The sequence below is a fragment of the Charadrius vociferus genome, unplaced genomic scaffold, assembly GCF_000708025.1.
Source record: "Charadrius vociferus isolate BGI_N301 unplaced genomic scaffold, ASM70802v2 scaffold828, whole genome shotgun sequence".
In the NCBI taxonomy this organism is placed as follows: Eukaryota; Metazoa; Chordata; class Aves; order Charadriiformes; family Charadriidae; genus Charadrius; species Charadrius vociferus.
Window position 1 is genome coordinate 172,202 of NW_009649708.1, and position 15,792 is coordinate 187,993.

General features: G+C 51.7%; 2 protein-coding genes across 2 annotated transcripts in view; both read right to left on the reverse strand.

Moving 5' to 3' along the window:
• Positions 1–557, reverse strand: part of LOC104291446 (protocadherin-10-like) — a 7,391-nt gene extending 6,834 nt beyond the window's left edge. Inside the window, exon 1 of the mRNA XM_009890680.1 lies at positions 438–557. Within this exon, the coding sequence (XP_009888982.1) occupies positions 438–557 (120 nt within the window). The remainder of the gene's footprint in view (positions 1–437) is intronic.
• Positions 558–8,164: 7,607 nt separating this feature from the next.
• The window catches only part of ZMAT2 (zinc finger, matrin-type 2), an 8,052-nt gene continuing 424 nt past the window's right edge, over positions 8,165–15,792 (reverse strand). The window contains exons 2-6 of the mRNA XM_009890681.1: positions 14,149–14,242; positions 13,513–13,636; positions 12,276–12,349; positions 10,478–10,623; positions 8,165–8,795 (exon numbers count right to left, since the gene is read on the reverse strand). Of these exons, the coding sequence (XP_009888983.1) occupies positions 8,652–8,795; positions 10,478–10,623; positions 12,276–12,349; positions 13,513–13,636; positions 14,149–14,242 (582 nt within the window). The 3' untranslated portion in view covers positions 8,165–8,651. The remainder of the gene's footprint in view (positions 8,796–10,477; positions 10,624–12,275; positions 12,350–13,512; positions 13,637–14,148; positions 14,243–15,792) is intronic.

Here is a 15,792-nt window from a genome sequence, read left to right on the forward strand (position 1 = left end):
GCAGGACTGGGGAGATGGCATAGGGTCAGTCCAGCACCTCAGCTAATATCCTGCAGATTTTAAGTCCCCTCTTGTGACCCAGGGGAGCATTCGTTTGCCACCTCTGTTCTCACGGGGTAAGGAATCAGGATGCAGCTAGAAGCTTGGTTTTGGAAGAGGCTATAAGCTAGAAGAAGCGAGGGGGGCTGGGGGGGTGGGGTGTGTGTCTCTCTGAGATGTTTTGGCACAGGCGGGCGGGTGGCCGGTTGCCACAGGTCAGCACTGATGTGCCTTGGCAAGGCCAGCCGGAGAGATCAGGGTGGGATGTAGCAGAAGATGCCGCAGGTTGAGCCGCCTTGGAAAAGCCACGCAGAGAGCAAAGGGTTGGTGGTGGTGGTAGGGGGGGCATCACTCAGCTGCCTGCAGGCACCAAACCTTGCCCAGCCACCATCCCTCACTTCATTTTCCTGCCCGCTGCGTTGCGGGGCAGCAGAAGGGTCTGCAAGAAAAGCTGTCCCTGCCAGACCACACATCCCATCCCCCAGCTCCCCCAGGCGCCCGTCTGCCCAGTCGTGCATGTGGGTTTGCTGCTCCCTTCTTGCTGGAAGCGTGAGCAGTTATAGTTTGCGGTGCCCAAGAGGGCAACCACAGTGGGAGGGGGCTGTGTGGGGGTGTCTCCTGATTGAAGATGAGAGCAGCCCTGGCCCCGCAGCCGCTAAGTCACTCCCAGGTTGCTTGTGCGGGGTCAGGCGCTGTGGGCTCCGTTTTTGAAGCCACAAAGCTCCGTGCAGCAGAATGCCCTGATAAGTGCTCCTTCCCCTCCGAAGCTTTGACTCCCTGCCATCCCTCGGGAGGAAAAACCAGTGCCCTGAAGGGGACGGTGGCTGTCTGCCTGTGTTTATCAGGGCTGGTGGAGTGCTCTGCCTGCCCTTGGGTGCTGGGATGCAGAACATGAAACATGCCCCATCTCCTTTCAGAGGCGCACAGGGACGGAATGAGAAGCTACGGGCATGAGCTGGAGAAGGGAAATTTTTATTAGGTATTAGGGAAAAAATCTTCACCGTGCGGGTGGTAAAACACTGGCACAGGGACCAGACTGGGGCAGGAATTGGAAATCCTCCTGAGATATGTGATCTACCAGCCCTGCTCTGACCTCCAGAGGTCCTGACTGATCAAAACCAGTGCGTGATTCAGAAAGCCCCAATCTGTAGCAATCCACACTGAGCAGAGGTGAAGTGGTCACCAAGGCGAGGGGTCCTGCTGCCCAGAGAATCTTGATTTCAAGACAGCGCAGGTCCTGTGTTTGTCAAGGAGCCATTTCTTTGCACAGACACCTTGCCCAGAGGTGGGGTATGGAGCAATGAAGGATGCTGGGACTCCATTCCCACTGGAAGTCCCAGCCGATGGGCTCTGTCCTGCAAGGTGCTTGAGTTGCTCAGCACCCTCATATTCCCTGGCAGCGGTGCAGGTAAACCTTTCACACCAGGCAGGTTTGGAACCAAGGTGTGTCAGTAACGTTTTCCTGAAGTTCCAGGTGGTTTGTAGGTGAGAAGGTGTAGCTGAGGTGGCCAAGTCAAGGGCCATTACTGGTAGAGTAAACTGAATTCTCTTGGCCAGTGACACATAGCAACACATCTCCAGCCCCTCCTGCTGGGACAGAGGGAGGCTGAGACACATGAACAGCTCCACGTGGACCCTCTGTAGCCATTACCTACTTCTGAGCATTTTCAGGATGTGGAGGGGCCAGTCCCCCTCAGCTTCTGGGTGTGCCAGTTCTGGCTCCCAGTAGGACACAGACTTCACTGGCAGCTCAGGGAGCCAACATCTCCACTCCTGCTTCAGAGGGAGGGATTTTCTTGCAAGCCCAAACCTGCAAAAAGAGCTGCTTCCATGGCCGGTATCTCATTCCTCTTGAAGTAACAGACCTTGGACCCAGATCAGAAGGGCTGTGTCCCCATTATCCTGTGAGCTGGTACTCATACTGCCCTGGGCATCCTCTTAGAGGTTCTCCCCTAAAATGTCCTGTGGGAATGTCTCCTCTCCTCTGGGAAGGACTGAGAAGGAAGGGGGGTCAGTGAGCAGGAAAGTAAGGCTAGACAACGGTGTGATGCTTGCATGGGGGAAGATAAGAGGCTTTGGGAGAGAGGAGGTAACAGCTCTCCTCTGTCAGGCACCAGTGTGACTGATCTTGGAATACTGCACACAGAGTCTGAAGTTTTGAAAGAAGATTAAAAAACTGATTTAAGGCTCGGAAAAGAACCTTACAGGGAGAAGTGTAACTGAAACTGCCTGAACTCTTCGGGCAAAAAGAAGCCAGAGGAGGTTTGATGGTAGGGCCAGGGAGGTGTCACAAGGAGGAAAAGCCAGGGACAACAGGACAGTTAAAGACATGCAGACCCACGGCTTGAGCCAGAAAGCTGCATGCACTGGCCGGTGAGAGGAGATTGAACTGTTAGAACTGTTGATGGTGTCTGTGTCTCTTGATGTCTGCAGATCCATATGGAACAGAAGATGTGGGTTCATCAAGCCCCGTTTCCCCAGTGTGTCCTGATGAAATGGGAAGACTGGCCCCAGGGAGAGGGGTTCAGATTCACTTTGCCTCCTCCAGCAGAGAAACCACTGCAGCTCTTCCTCCATGTGGGTGATCCTACAAGAAATTTGACCTGCTCTTTCCTATGAGATGAAGGTCCTGTATCTTGTCAGCTCCCAAAGGGCTCCCCACTTCCCTTGGCAGGACTCCATGATCCTGTGCTTAGATCCTGAAATCCCTCTCCTCTCCTCTCCTCTCCTCTCCTCTCCTCTCCTCTCCCCTCCCCTCCCCTCCCCTCCCCTGATCTCTGGCTGTAGACAAAATCTCTGTGAAGTGGAGAGATCGTACTTAATTCGCAGTGTTGTTGTGAGCTAAAGCTTGAGATCCTTGGATGTTGGGGTGGATGTTTCCTTGTCCTCTCCCCACACACGTCTCCTTACATCAACACCCAAACAACAAGCGGGTGCCTGCATTTCACTTTGAAGTCCCACGTCCCTGGGCTAGGTTGGTGGTTTCAGAAGGGAAAGGTAGAAAAAGGCACATTCTCCTTTGTCCTCATTTCTGGTTTTTAGCCATCTGCTTCTATGGAGCCATTCTGGATCTCTGGGGATGCATCTCTGCAGAAGAAATTCCAATTTCCAGACCTGGGCAGATATGGGGATGTTCCCTGCTTCCCTGTCCCCCCTTCGCTTCATGTCTCTGTCCCCATTCCCAGGTGAAGGACCACCCCTACCATCCCACCCTCTCCAGCCTCTGCTGGGAGCTTCGTGCCCCCCTGAGACACATCCCCACACCCCCACACCCCCAACATCCCCATCTGCTCCTGGGAGCTTTTGCAGATCCTCCAGGTCTCCCTTTTCTCCCCCACCAGCCCTATTTCTTTCCTCTCCGTCTGGGAGATCAGTCATCGAGGGTGTCGACAAGCACACACCCGACTCCCCTGGGAGGATGGGGAGCGTTGAAGCTGGGGGTGGCGTTCTGCTGCGGGAAGGCAAAGCTGCCATCAGCAGGCGCTTTGATCTACAGACAATTACAGACGAGTGTAGGACCTCGCTCCGCTCAGCCAATAAATAATGGAATTTGCACGTTGACACAGACAGATTTCCCCCAAACTGTCAGAGAAGGGGAGACGGAGAGTGAGCGAACGGGGGCCTGAGCAGCTGGAGGGAAGGGGAGAGGAGCGGGAAGGGGAAGGGCCTGTGGGAAGGCAGGGAGAGGGGGCAAAGGGAGGGAAAAAAGAACAAGTTTGGGGAGGCAATGCTGATGGGAGAAGCTGGGCAGGGAGGAGAAGGAGCCTAAGGAACACATATTTGTAGAGGGGAAGGAAAATCAAGACAGGAACTGTGGGTGGAAAGGAGAGGGGGGGGAGTGCTGCATACGCAGCAGGCTGGAAGCAGAGGGAAGAAAAAAAAAGTAAATCTGAAGGTGGAAAAGAAAGAGAAGGAGGAACAAAGGCATGGCAGTGTCCCCGGGGCTGCCTGGCAGATCACAGGCTCCTCTGGGCAGGGACCGTATTCCCACAGCCCTCCGCAGAGTGGCCCTGACCAACCCCCCCCTTGGCGCTGAGCGTGCGGTGATGGAGGGGGGGCACGCGTGAGTTGGGGAAATGGTGCCACTGGTGCGCAGCCAACAGCAGAAATTTGCTCGGAGAACACAAGTCCCCGAAAAACCTCCTGCGGATGGCCTGTCCCCACGCTCCCCCTCTCCTCCCCATCTCCCTGGTCCTTCTCCAGCCCAGAGCTGTTTGTTCTCTGCCTGATGATGGTTTTTTACTTCGCTTGTGACAAAGAAATACCTCTCCTTTGCTCAGGAGCCCCACCACCGAGCCCAGCAGAAACCAGCCATCCTTCCAGCAGCCCTCCAACCCAACCCGGCCACGGCAACAGAACCAACTGGGATGGGGGAGCCACTGGAGCCCTCTCCTTTCTCCCAGTTTGGAGCACTCAAGAGCATTGCTTGCTCTCTCTTGGACCCATCCGTGGCCTGACCTGGCTCAGCCCTGAGTATTGAGCATGTGGAGTGGCCCAACTTGCTGAGGTTGGACCTTTTTGCCCCTGCACAGATCAGACTCCCCCCCTGGGGACATCTTGTTCCCCCGGGTGAGGAAAGCAGGACAGCTTACAGATTGGGCCAAGGGTTGACTGGTTGAGGTGGCACTTAGGAAACCGGGGTGTCCATAGAGCTGGTGGGGGCAGAAGTAGTGGCTCCAGGTTTGCATGGGATGGTGCTGCTGCAGAAAGTTGGCTGATGGGATGTGGGAGACCAAGAAGCCTCACAGCCTGTCCCCAGGAGAGCAGGGCTTTGGTGGTCCATCCTTCTGGCACCATGGTACCGGGTCAGAGCAAAGCAGGAGCAGGGGCGGTTCTGGGGATATCGCCCATGGAACCTGTTTAGTTTAATGATGGCAAACGGCGAGAATGGCTGCCTAACTGGGGCAGCAGTAGCTTATGGCCTGAGCAGTGGGAGGACTGGAGCTCCAGCCAAGCTCTTAAAACTCTGTTTTGGGAGGGTGGGATGTAAAACTGGCATAAATCACTAAAATGCTCTGTCTTTTCGAGGCAATGTTGCTGCTAAAGTCACTGAAGCAAGTCATGATTCAGCTGGCCAAGGCGGAGTAATGCATGGGGCCAGGCTGGGATGCCTTCTCCAGCATCACTCTAGGTCCCTGATCCCAGTCATTCTACCGGGATGGTGGGAATGCTGGGCTGGGTTTGGCTGCTGCTCCAGTCCTGAGCAGGACCTGAAGAGAGTGACAGGAAGGTGGGACAGCAGGAGAGGGTAGGGTTGAGGGGGTGCACAGCAACCTCCCAGGTCCCTCAGAAGGAAGGAAGAGGGGAAAAGCAGCTGTGGGTTCTGCTGCTCGGCCCCTCCACAAGGCTTCAGCCCTCCCTCCCAGTATGAGGCCAGGGAAGATGACGGCTGGGAGAGAAGGTGGCGGGGAGGCAAGATAGGTTCATTATCTTCTCTAGGGTCTGCTGTGACACCCTGGTGTTTCTCCAAACACTGCCATCAATATTTAATGGGATGGAGCCGCACGAGTCCGGCTTAGGCTGGTTCCCAGCCTGGCTGGGACAGAGGTAGGTCTGCTGAAGCTGGAGATCCTCTCCCAGGTACTCTGAGCCATGCGCTGCGAGGAACTGCTCTGTGGCCAGGGCAGAGCCTTGCACCCTCTGCCCGGGCACTGAGAACACGCACCAAGCTGGGTCCATGCACCTCAAAATGCCTTCAGGGTGAGACCAGGCAGGATATCCCAGCCTGGATGCGGGAACCATGAGAAACGCCCGTCCTTCCTCCACCAGATCCCAGTTTTAACCTGTGGAAGAGCTGCGTCCCCTTTTGGCAAGAGCCGAGAGGGGATCAGCAGGCACAGCGCACCCCGGACCTGTTTGCTGGTGGTGGTGGCTGGGGGAATCAGGAAAGAGAGCTGCAGAGCTCCAATTAAAAGAGTCCAATTAAAACCCCAAGCCCTGACCCACGTGGGCACATCCAGCACCCGCAGCCTTTACAATTCAGCATGGAAATGGACAGCGCTAATGAAGAGCCACGGAGAACCGCAGCGCTGGGGGCAGTGAGCAAAGGGTTAACACCCCACAGCAGCACTAAGCAGCGGTGGGAGCAAAGGGTTAACGTGGTGGATGCAGGGAATGTTATCTGTCTCTTCTCTAAATATTATTTCCTCCCATGAAACCAGCTTTTCATCCTTGGCTAGAGGCAGCTCCCGCTGCTGGGAATCCAGCAGGAGCTTGTATCTGCTGCCGCACACACCACTGCTCCCAGCAAGCCGCCAAGACAAAGAGCCGCGCTCCCCCCGGCGAGAACAGCCCCAGCGCTGGGACCGGGGCGGCAGCAGCAGCACAGAGATGCCGGGGCTTCGGCCCAGAGGATGCAGATGGCCTTCAGGATGGAGTTTGGGTATCACAGGCTTTTGACCTGTGATATCTCATTCATGAAAGCCCTCTCCCGGCCCCGCTGTACCGCAGAGGCATTCTCAGGATCTCCCAGGACGGAGAACAGCAGGCAGAGGCACAGCAGGCTGGGTCGGGCTCCAGCCCTGTGGCAGGAGGCTGCACAACCCCAGCCATCTCCTCGGGGAGGTTTTTTGGGTGCCGTCCATTTCACACCTTGCCCTTTGAGTGCACTGGGATGGACAAGAAGGGTGAGATGCTCCGTGGGGAAACTAAGACAGAAGCCACTGGCTCTGAGGTCCCAGCCCGGGAAAGAGGAAGGGCGCAAGGCAGCCCCATCCCCTTCCCCAGAAGCCCAAACCGAATTCAGGCTGCAGCCAGGGTCTGGTTGGCTGCAGAGCTGGTGGCTGGGATAAAATGGCTGCTGTCAAATCTTCTCTGAAACATTCTGAACTTTTAATGTGTATGAAACCACGGCAACATCCCTTTCGCACCCCGGAGGGCACAGAGGCACAAGCGTCTCCTCTCTCCCATTCAGCCGGAGCCACGTGCCGCAGTCTGAACATCGCTAGGTACGTGGCTGGAATGAAAGTCGCCTCTCCAGCTTGTGTGCTCAGAGAGCGTTTGCCGAAGTCAAAGGATTGCCAAGTTAAAAGGGTCAAACCTCCAAGGACAGTTGTATCTGACTGGCTATATATCATTTCAATAGCATCTTCAACGGGGATTATAATCTGAATTGAAGCGGAAAGACCCGAGGCAATGAAGCTGTCAGCAGTCTAAGATTAAGGAATTAAAACAGCAGCAAAGCATTACAGGATTTGTTCTAGATGTATTAGAAAGAGCAGGCTAAACACACTGCAGCCTTCTGTGGGTCGGGAATTTCATACAAGTACAGAGAAGGGCAAGAGCAAGGATCTCATCAATATACATAAAAAGAGAGAGGAGAGCGAGACAGAGCTACGAAACCCCAGCCCGCAAAATACAAATCCTAACTGTGGGCAGAAATGAGTCACACAAGGTTTGACTGAGGTAAATAAAAGCAGAAATGAAGTGGATTTAGGAGAGGGCAGAGGTGAAAAGATACCGACAGCCACTAGACAGGAAAAAAATGGCCCTTAATATACCAAGGTTGGTTAATTCTGGAACGCAGCCCAGCCTGCTCTTGGATTGCCTAATGGAAACGCAGGTCGCCAGTCCTGCCCTCCTTTCCCCTCCCCCTTTCCCTTCCCCTCCCTCCTTTTCCTTTCCCTCTTCCCCTCTCTTCCCTCCCCTTCCCATATTCTTACACCCATCTCCACAATTACTTTAAAAAGTAATGTCCAAGAATGACGGCAACTGCCTGCATAGGGGGAGCTGGCAGCTGAGCCGAGAGAAAGGGGGTGACAAGCCCTGCCTTTGCCTCCATCGAAGTCCCCAGAAGGCCGCCACCAGCTCTGTGCAGCTCAGGAGACAGCAGCAGCTCTTCTCCGTGAGAGGCAGCAGCTCTCAAAACAAAGAAGGAATCAAACTCCCACCAAAGGACCCATTAAAACGATCCATTTATTTCTGGCAAATTGCACACACTTTTCTTTCATTCGCTCTATCCTAGATTAGTCGTGGGGAGGAATTTCTTCCCCTGCCTTAAAGATATCAAAATCATGGGACGAAACACAAAGAAAAGCCGGGAAGTACCCCTTGCAGATAAAATACACAGGAAAAGTTTCGGCAACCCAGACTCCACGCAGCCACCGGCGCTGCTTAGCACAAGCCATAAAGCTGCAGGTTGTACCGCTCAGCACCGCTCGCCGTGGCACATTTCCCTTCAGTTACGTGATCCAAAAAGAAACCGAATCACTCCCCACGTCTCACACACACAGCCTTGTTGGCAATTACAACAACTAGGGCCCGGAACGATGATGCCTGGTTGACAACTGGATTAATTCTGAACCAGGCCACCTGTACAGAACTGTTGCATTTTATTGACACAAAAGCATACCCAGCAGAACACTTCCCTGCGCACACGAGGCCATCGAGCAGTGATGAGCAGCCGGATCTAGGACACAGAAGGAGACGGGAAGCTAATGACAGGCGGAGCTTGTTCTGCAGCACGGGTAGAGCACGGAATCGCTTTTCGACTCCTCCAACCAACTTCTACTGGGAGATTTACATACAAGTCCTCAATCAAGTCTTTTAAGAGTTATCCAGAGTCCCCTGGGTAAAAACAATCTGTTTCGAGAAAGAGGAGAGTCCAGAGCTGCTCAGTGATTCTTTTTGGTTGAGCCAAAACCAGAGAAACCCATCACAGCTGCCATTTCATCATCCTCTTCAAATGTCAAATCTTCCTCCGCCCGCCTTTTCTTCTCTCTCTGCTTTTCCTTCTTGTAGGCTTTGGCCTTCTCCTCCTGCAGCAAGGAAGAGAACAGCAAAATAATTTGAACTTCCTGAGCTGAGTAAGCTTTTGAGATAGCGGGCACTGCACAGTTAACCCAAGTCCTACCAACAGCACCCAAGTTGTGCCTGAGGAAATAAAGCAGCCAGCAGAAATCCCGGACCGCAGTCTCCCAGGAGGAGGTTTCCCACTGTCTCCAGACTACCCTCACCCACCACCCCAAGAGCTGAGTCACACAGAGGATGTAGCCAAAAAGAAGCATTATGAAACTCTCTTCCGAACAAACGTCAGAAGTTTCATCTGGAAGCAACACTGAGGCAAGAAGGAGCTGTTTCTAAAGCAGGAGGCCTTTCCCTCGTACGATGGATGCCCCATTCCAGTGACTGCGACGCCGAATGTCGCTGCCTGTTGGCTTTCAGCCTGGCAGAGCGACAGCTGCTCGCTGGAACAGAAGCTGAAGCTCTGAGCTGCTTTGGGGGGGGTTTGGCATCAAAGAGTTTGCGCTGCTCTAATCAAAGTATTTTGCTCTGCAAGGATCACAAACCCTGGAACAGCGCCAGGCTTGTACCGGGCGACGCAGAAGCATGGCTTCAGCTCCCGACTTAGCAACTGCTCCTGCCATTCCCATCACCATCCGCTGTGCCGCAGCTACTGAAGACAGCTGTGCCCTGGAGGAAGCTACACCAAAAGTTGCCGCTGATTTCTTTGTTGCCATCCATTGACTGGCAGTAGCTTTTCAACCCACAGCACTCCCTGCACCGCTGGGGCACCTGTCTCCCACCTCCCCAAAACAGATCAGGTTCAGCGGCAGCAAAGCCTGCTCGAGAGCTGCGCACCCCAACAGAGCACTCCTGCAGTGAAGCAAAGCTCAGGGCTTGGGCAGGCAGACTCAAACGGGCAAGGAATTTTAACATTTGGTTGTTATGTGACTGCTGATGGAAGAGAAGCATCCATAGAAGCTCCTCAACTGTCAGAACTTTGTCAGGTTTTCAAATAAATTTGATGTTCATGTCAGGGAGCTGACACCCAAGCCCAGGTTTGAGAATCTCCTATCTTTCACTGCCTCCACGCACATCTCACACCACAGTACACCGCTCACAAAACCTTTCCGCACTCAGGGAGGCCACACAGGCGTGCCACATGGAGAAGGAACTCCAGCAATCCTAAGAATCGTGGAAGATAAGAATCACAGAATCACAGAATTGGAAGGGACCTCAAGGATCATCTGGTCCAACCTTTCTCAGCAAAAGCCGAGACAAGATGGCCCAGCACCCTGTCCAACTGAATCTTAGAAGTGTCCAATGTTGGGGATCCACCACTTCCCTGGGGAGATTATTCCAATGGTTGATAAGGGACAAAGACACAGATCTGCTTATCAGAGCACACAAGTTCAAACACAACTAATGGGAGATGACAAACGGGTGCATTGTCAGGGCTGTGCCACTCTAAGTGGAAACCTGAAGCATCAAAAGTCATCCTCACAAAGAAAGAGGGGAAAGGGGTTTCCAGGGACAGCAGCAGAAAACTTTTTAAAAAACAAACGACAAAGAAACAAAACCCACTCATAGCAGCAGACAGGCAGCCCATGCTACCAAGAACAAGGCTTTTGTGGAACAAGACTGGGAACCAGCATTGATTTCCTCAGGAAACGTGTTTCTGAGGGGCTTTGCTTCGTCAGCCATTGCCCAGACTCACCTCCTCGCGGAGTTCCTTCATCCTCTCCTCAAAGTCATAGTCCTTCTGCTTCTCCTCCATTTTCTTTTTGTTCACCTCAAAGCGTTTCTTCACCTGGTCCAGCGTGGAGCGCTCCACCCGCATGGACATGCCCAGATTTCTCTGGTCTAGAAAACAGGAGCGGAATCCATGTTCAACATGTTCTCTTCCTCCAGAGAGGCACACACTTTCTGACCTCATCTGGTTCCATATTCCTACACAGACTGGGACTTCTTATGTCAAAGGGGATGGGCTTTAGGGGGACACCATAACCTAAACCAGGCAGTGACTACAAGGATCTGTACATTACTGGTACCAAGAAGGAGGACGCAACCTATTCTTTTAAGGTTCCCTATTAGGATGCTCCCTATCACGTCTGTGTTCTGATGCTTCAGCAAATTTAATCTTGGACCAGTGGAAAAAAAAACGGTTGGAGTGTTGAAAAAGGGGTTAGAATAAAACTGGCAAGCTGGCACCTCTCAGCTGTGGGAGAGGGTACACAAGACATCAGTGGCTCTCAGTAAGAGATCCTGATTACACAGGACTTTTCTAGCTAAAGCAGAGGCATGGCATATTAAGCCAGACCTCTGATTCAATGGCTGTTTAGAGCAGATTCGTAGAACCATAGAATGGTTAGAGTTGGAAGGGACCTTGAAGATCATCTAGTTCCATCCCCCTGCCCCGGGCAGGGACACCTCCCACCAGACCAGGTTGTTCAGAGCCCCATCCAACCTGGCCTTGAACACCTCCAGGGATGGGGCAGCCACAGCTTCTCTGGGCAACCTGGGCCAGTGCCTCACCACCCTCACAGTAAAACATTTCTTCCTGATATCTCATCTAAATCTCCCCTCTTCCAGTTTAAAACCATTACGTCTCATCCTATTGCTCCACTCCCTAATCAAGAGTCCCTCCCCAGCTTTTCTGTAGCCCCTTTAGGGACTGGAAGGGGCTCTAAGGTCTCCCTGGAGCCTTCTCTTCTCCAGGCTGAACAACGCCAATTCTCTCAGCCTGTCCTCATAGACCTGATTCCCAGGTTTCAGCTCATGAGTAAGCCCAGGCCATCCCTGGTGATGTCTCCAGCCCACACTGTCTGGTGGATCCAAGCAGCCTGTTGATTCCCGCAGCCATACACAGGTTTCTCCCAGGGATGCAGCAGCACTTGGAACTACACACCAGGAGGTGCATAAGCGGGCTGCCAGAAGAGTTGGGCAGGACAAGAGCAGCACCACATGGCAACTCCATGATTGAACTGCCCCACTCCTGCCCACACTCATCCTCAACCTCCATCCTTGTAAACTCCGATCCATACTCATAGCTCAGGGACCAGCTATTTTTGAGCTTCATACTCAACTACAAAGAGAAGCTTCCGATCCCAAAACGGGCTAGTCCTGTACGTTTTACTTATCTAAGAATTTCTTTAAAGTTTTGGTGCTGTAAAAAAGGCTATCTCCAGATTTTCAGAGATGTCAGGATTTGCTGACCCCAGGTTTCTCGCAGCACAGACACTCTAAGTGGGCAAAATACATGCCCCTAACCAAAATAAACCAATAACTATTTCTTCTGGGCTTATTCCATACAAATGGAGAAGTGCCAGGAGATGAAGGCAGCATGTCCACAGTTCTCATGAGCAGACACTGCCTCCACCCTGACCTCCAAAGCACACTTTGATCCGTGTATAAGTGTTCAGCACTCAGGCACTAGTGATGTCTGAAGGGAACAGCCCAGAGCGCTGCAGCAGCCCTCCAACTCAACCAACCCTCCAATAAAAAAATATCCTTACGTTTTTTGCCATTGATGTGATCCAGGAAGTTAATGGAGTCTTTCACCACGCAGTCGCATACATTACAGTAATACCTGGCAGGAGAGAAAACATTAATGCCAAAGCATGAGACAAACCTTATCTCACAGAACAACTATTTGAGATAATCTAAAAAGTGAAATCTGCATGTTACTTGGGATACAGCTCCTTTCTCCAAGGCCAGAGGGAAGCTACTTCGATCACAGAGAGCCCCAGTGAAAAGAAATGTGCCAGGGCACACCCCAGATCAACAGAGCTGCCCCAGTTAACACTGGAAATACCAACCCTTATGCTGAGGCCACTCTGACAGACAACAGAAACCAAGACATGAGCTGATCTGCAATACGTCAGCCACAGCACCTTCCCCTTCCAGTCACAACCGAGAGGGTGGGACAGACTCTGTGACACTGCAGGGCTTGGATGCTCTCCTCCAAGGCAGGACTGGTCAGGCAGCGCAGGTTTCCAGACTGCAGCCTGATGAAGGCTCTCACCTGGCTGCAAGGGAAGTCCTCCCACCTCCATTGCCTCACAGCAACAACTCCCTGCTTCATATAGCAGTGCATTCTGTCCATCTTAAGAGCCATTGCAAAAACCCAGCCAGGGCTCACACTTCCATCCCTGGATGCTGCTCTGGGCTGCACGTCTCCCTGGCACTCCTGGCTATTAGGCTACACCACTGAGACACTAACAGGCTTACTCTTACAACAGTACAAACTCAATGTATTCTTCTCAACCTCTCAATGGCTTTGGATGTGTCAAGAATCCTTTCAGCCTTTGCCCAAACATGATCCACACAAAGAGAGGCCAAATATCATTCCCAAGGACCAGTATCTCGATCTTTCTCCCATTCCCAGTGCACAGATATCCAAGTCAGAAACTCAGATCAATAGCAGAGAGGGTCTCACTGCAAGCAGGCCTCCTGACAAACAAAACCCAAGCGAGCAGCAGAGATCTGCCTCAGTTCTTTCTACAGGAGAGCAGAGCAACACTGATGTCAAGTAATAATGTCTGAAGGGGCTCAGCCTCCTGCGTCACTTCCATACCTTACCCCAGAAGACCCAGTTTCGGTGTAATACAGTGCAGCACTGTCACACCAGCCTCAAAACGCAGGAGGAAATCCCCACCTGGTGCACCATAAGGGCTCACTGCTGTATCACAGCCCCTCCGGTCTCACCAGCACAACTCTGAGACTCCCAATGAAAAGAAGAGCACAACTTACCCTCCCATCTCTGACTGAGGGGTAGTTTTGGTGATGACGATGGTTTTCCCCAGCTTTGATTCCAGGTCCACTTTGTAGTCTCGGTGCCGCAGAAGTTCCCTTTTGACGGGCTGAGCTGGTTTGCCTAAAACATATGCAAAAAACCAAACTGTTTATCAGAAAGGGTCAAGCTCGACATGCGGGATTTCCCATTGCCCTTTGACGAAGAAGGGCCTGCCAGGAACCTGGGAACTACCTGATTCATGCAGAAATTGCACTTTTTTTTAAAAAAAAATCAGTAAAAAATATCATTTCCTCCTCACTATTTCCTAGTTCCTATTAAAACCAGGTAGATCTGTGAGGTATCTCGAGCTCTGATGTGGGTCATACTCTGAGATCTCCTTGTTTACAGGGGCTGATTGTTTCTCTCCCTCCCCAAAGAACAGGCAGACAGAGGGAAAGGTTCTCAGTAACTACTTTTGTCAAAAAATACATTCCACAGCAAGCACAGGAAAAAGGATCGGAGCAAGCCAGCCTTGAGCTGCTATTTCCCTTTGGGGTTTCACTTCTAGCTGCTCTCTCCCGCTCAAGTCCAGAGTGTTTGGGTGACTCACTGCCAAATGAGCAAAGCTTGCCTGGAGTCAGTACACTACGCACCATCTTTCTTTTCTCTCTCTTCCGTGAGCCGCTTCTCTGCAAGTTTCTCATATTCATCTTTGTCCCACTTTCGGCGGAAGTCCAAGTTCTTAGTCTGAGAAGGAAACAAGGTATTAACATTTATTATACAGTTTGACTAGCTCTGAGGGGAAACTGGGGAAAGAGGTGGAATCACTTGGCCTGTGAGGCCACAGCAGCAAATTAGGGGCGCTACGTTATATCCTCATGTCCTCTGTTTTCATATCTAGGAATTAAGGATGCAGCTTAAGAGAACAACCCTCAGCACGCCTAGATCTACTTCTTCTAGAAGGATATCAAAGCACTGAGATAAGTAACGAGTTTATCTTAATAGCTCCTGAGATGATCACCCAGGCTTTCGCTTTGAAAACCAGACACAAATAGGATTTAAACTGATTGATCTAAGACCTCAGAAGCAGCACCTGACAAACACAGCGCAGTCATTAGCAGATTACACATACCTCTTCCAAAAGTCAATTAAGCCCAAGTTGCAAGAATCAGATGAGGAAGCCGTGAAACACAACACGAGCTATAAAGAGTTTGATTAAAATGCAGGAGTACGGAAGACTGTGTATGCCTACTCTCAGCAGTATGTCTATGCATTACAGGAATCAAAGCCCCAAGTTTGCTATGAAATCATAGGAACCAGTATGGGTTTTTTAAGTGAGACACGTGTACAAGCAAACCAGAAAAAGCTCTGAAACCCCATCTGTCAAGGCAGGGCATGGAGATAGCAGGGAAGCACCTGCACGAAACGCATGGTAAGCTGTCCTGCTCCTGCAGCTTCACGCTGCAGACATGCAGGGCAGGTAAGAAACACCTTTGAGCCAGTCCAGCCCTCTGTCACCTCCCCAGAGCACTTTACACCTGCAGCAACAGGATAAGTTGCATGAAGAGAAGCTGAATTCAGGTGAAGCTGGCACTGCAGAGTATAAGACTATTCTTTTCAGGGGGGATTTTTACCTAGTCACCAGTGCTGAGGGCAGAAGTGACTGGACAAGAATCCCTCTTCCATTTGTGTCTACTCTCACCAGACCAGCACAGCCTCTTCCCAGTGTCTGTCCCGTACACAGTAAAGGCCCTTGCACGTGGTACCGGTCACAGCTTATAACTCACTTGTTTCTTGAGCAAGTAACTCTCATTTGGTTAGAAAGCTGCATTTCACTTGGCATGGCAGTTAAGAGGCTCTCAGTTTCATATTAAAAAAAGGACGGATGTATATTAAAACACCTCCGGGAAAGAAGGACCCCCCAACCCCCCACCTTCTCCGTTCAGCCAAATCAAGAATCCAATCACAATCCAAAGGAAATAAATCCCATTTGAAGCTATAGCAGCAGCACAGTCGTTTAACGTTTTCTCCTCTGGCAATCCTTCAAATGGAACGAACAACTACTGATAGGAATGAAAATGCCTTAGGGAGGCATAGAAAAATTCTCATTTATTCCCAGAGCTTCTTAAGCACTTTAAGCATGTCATAACAGGTTTTATTAACCACCCTGAGCAAAAGAAAAGAAAATATCACGGAGTGTAAATTAACGTTTGGGGGTATTTTCCAGAATCTAGACTCTCCTGCATACCAGCACATTATCACAAATCATAGCTGGTGGGAGCCCAGGGAGGAGGCGA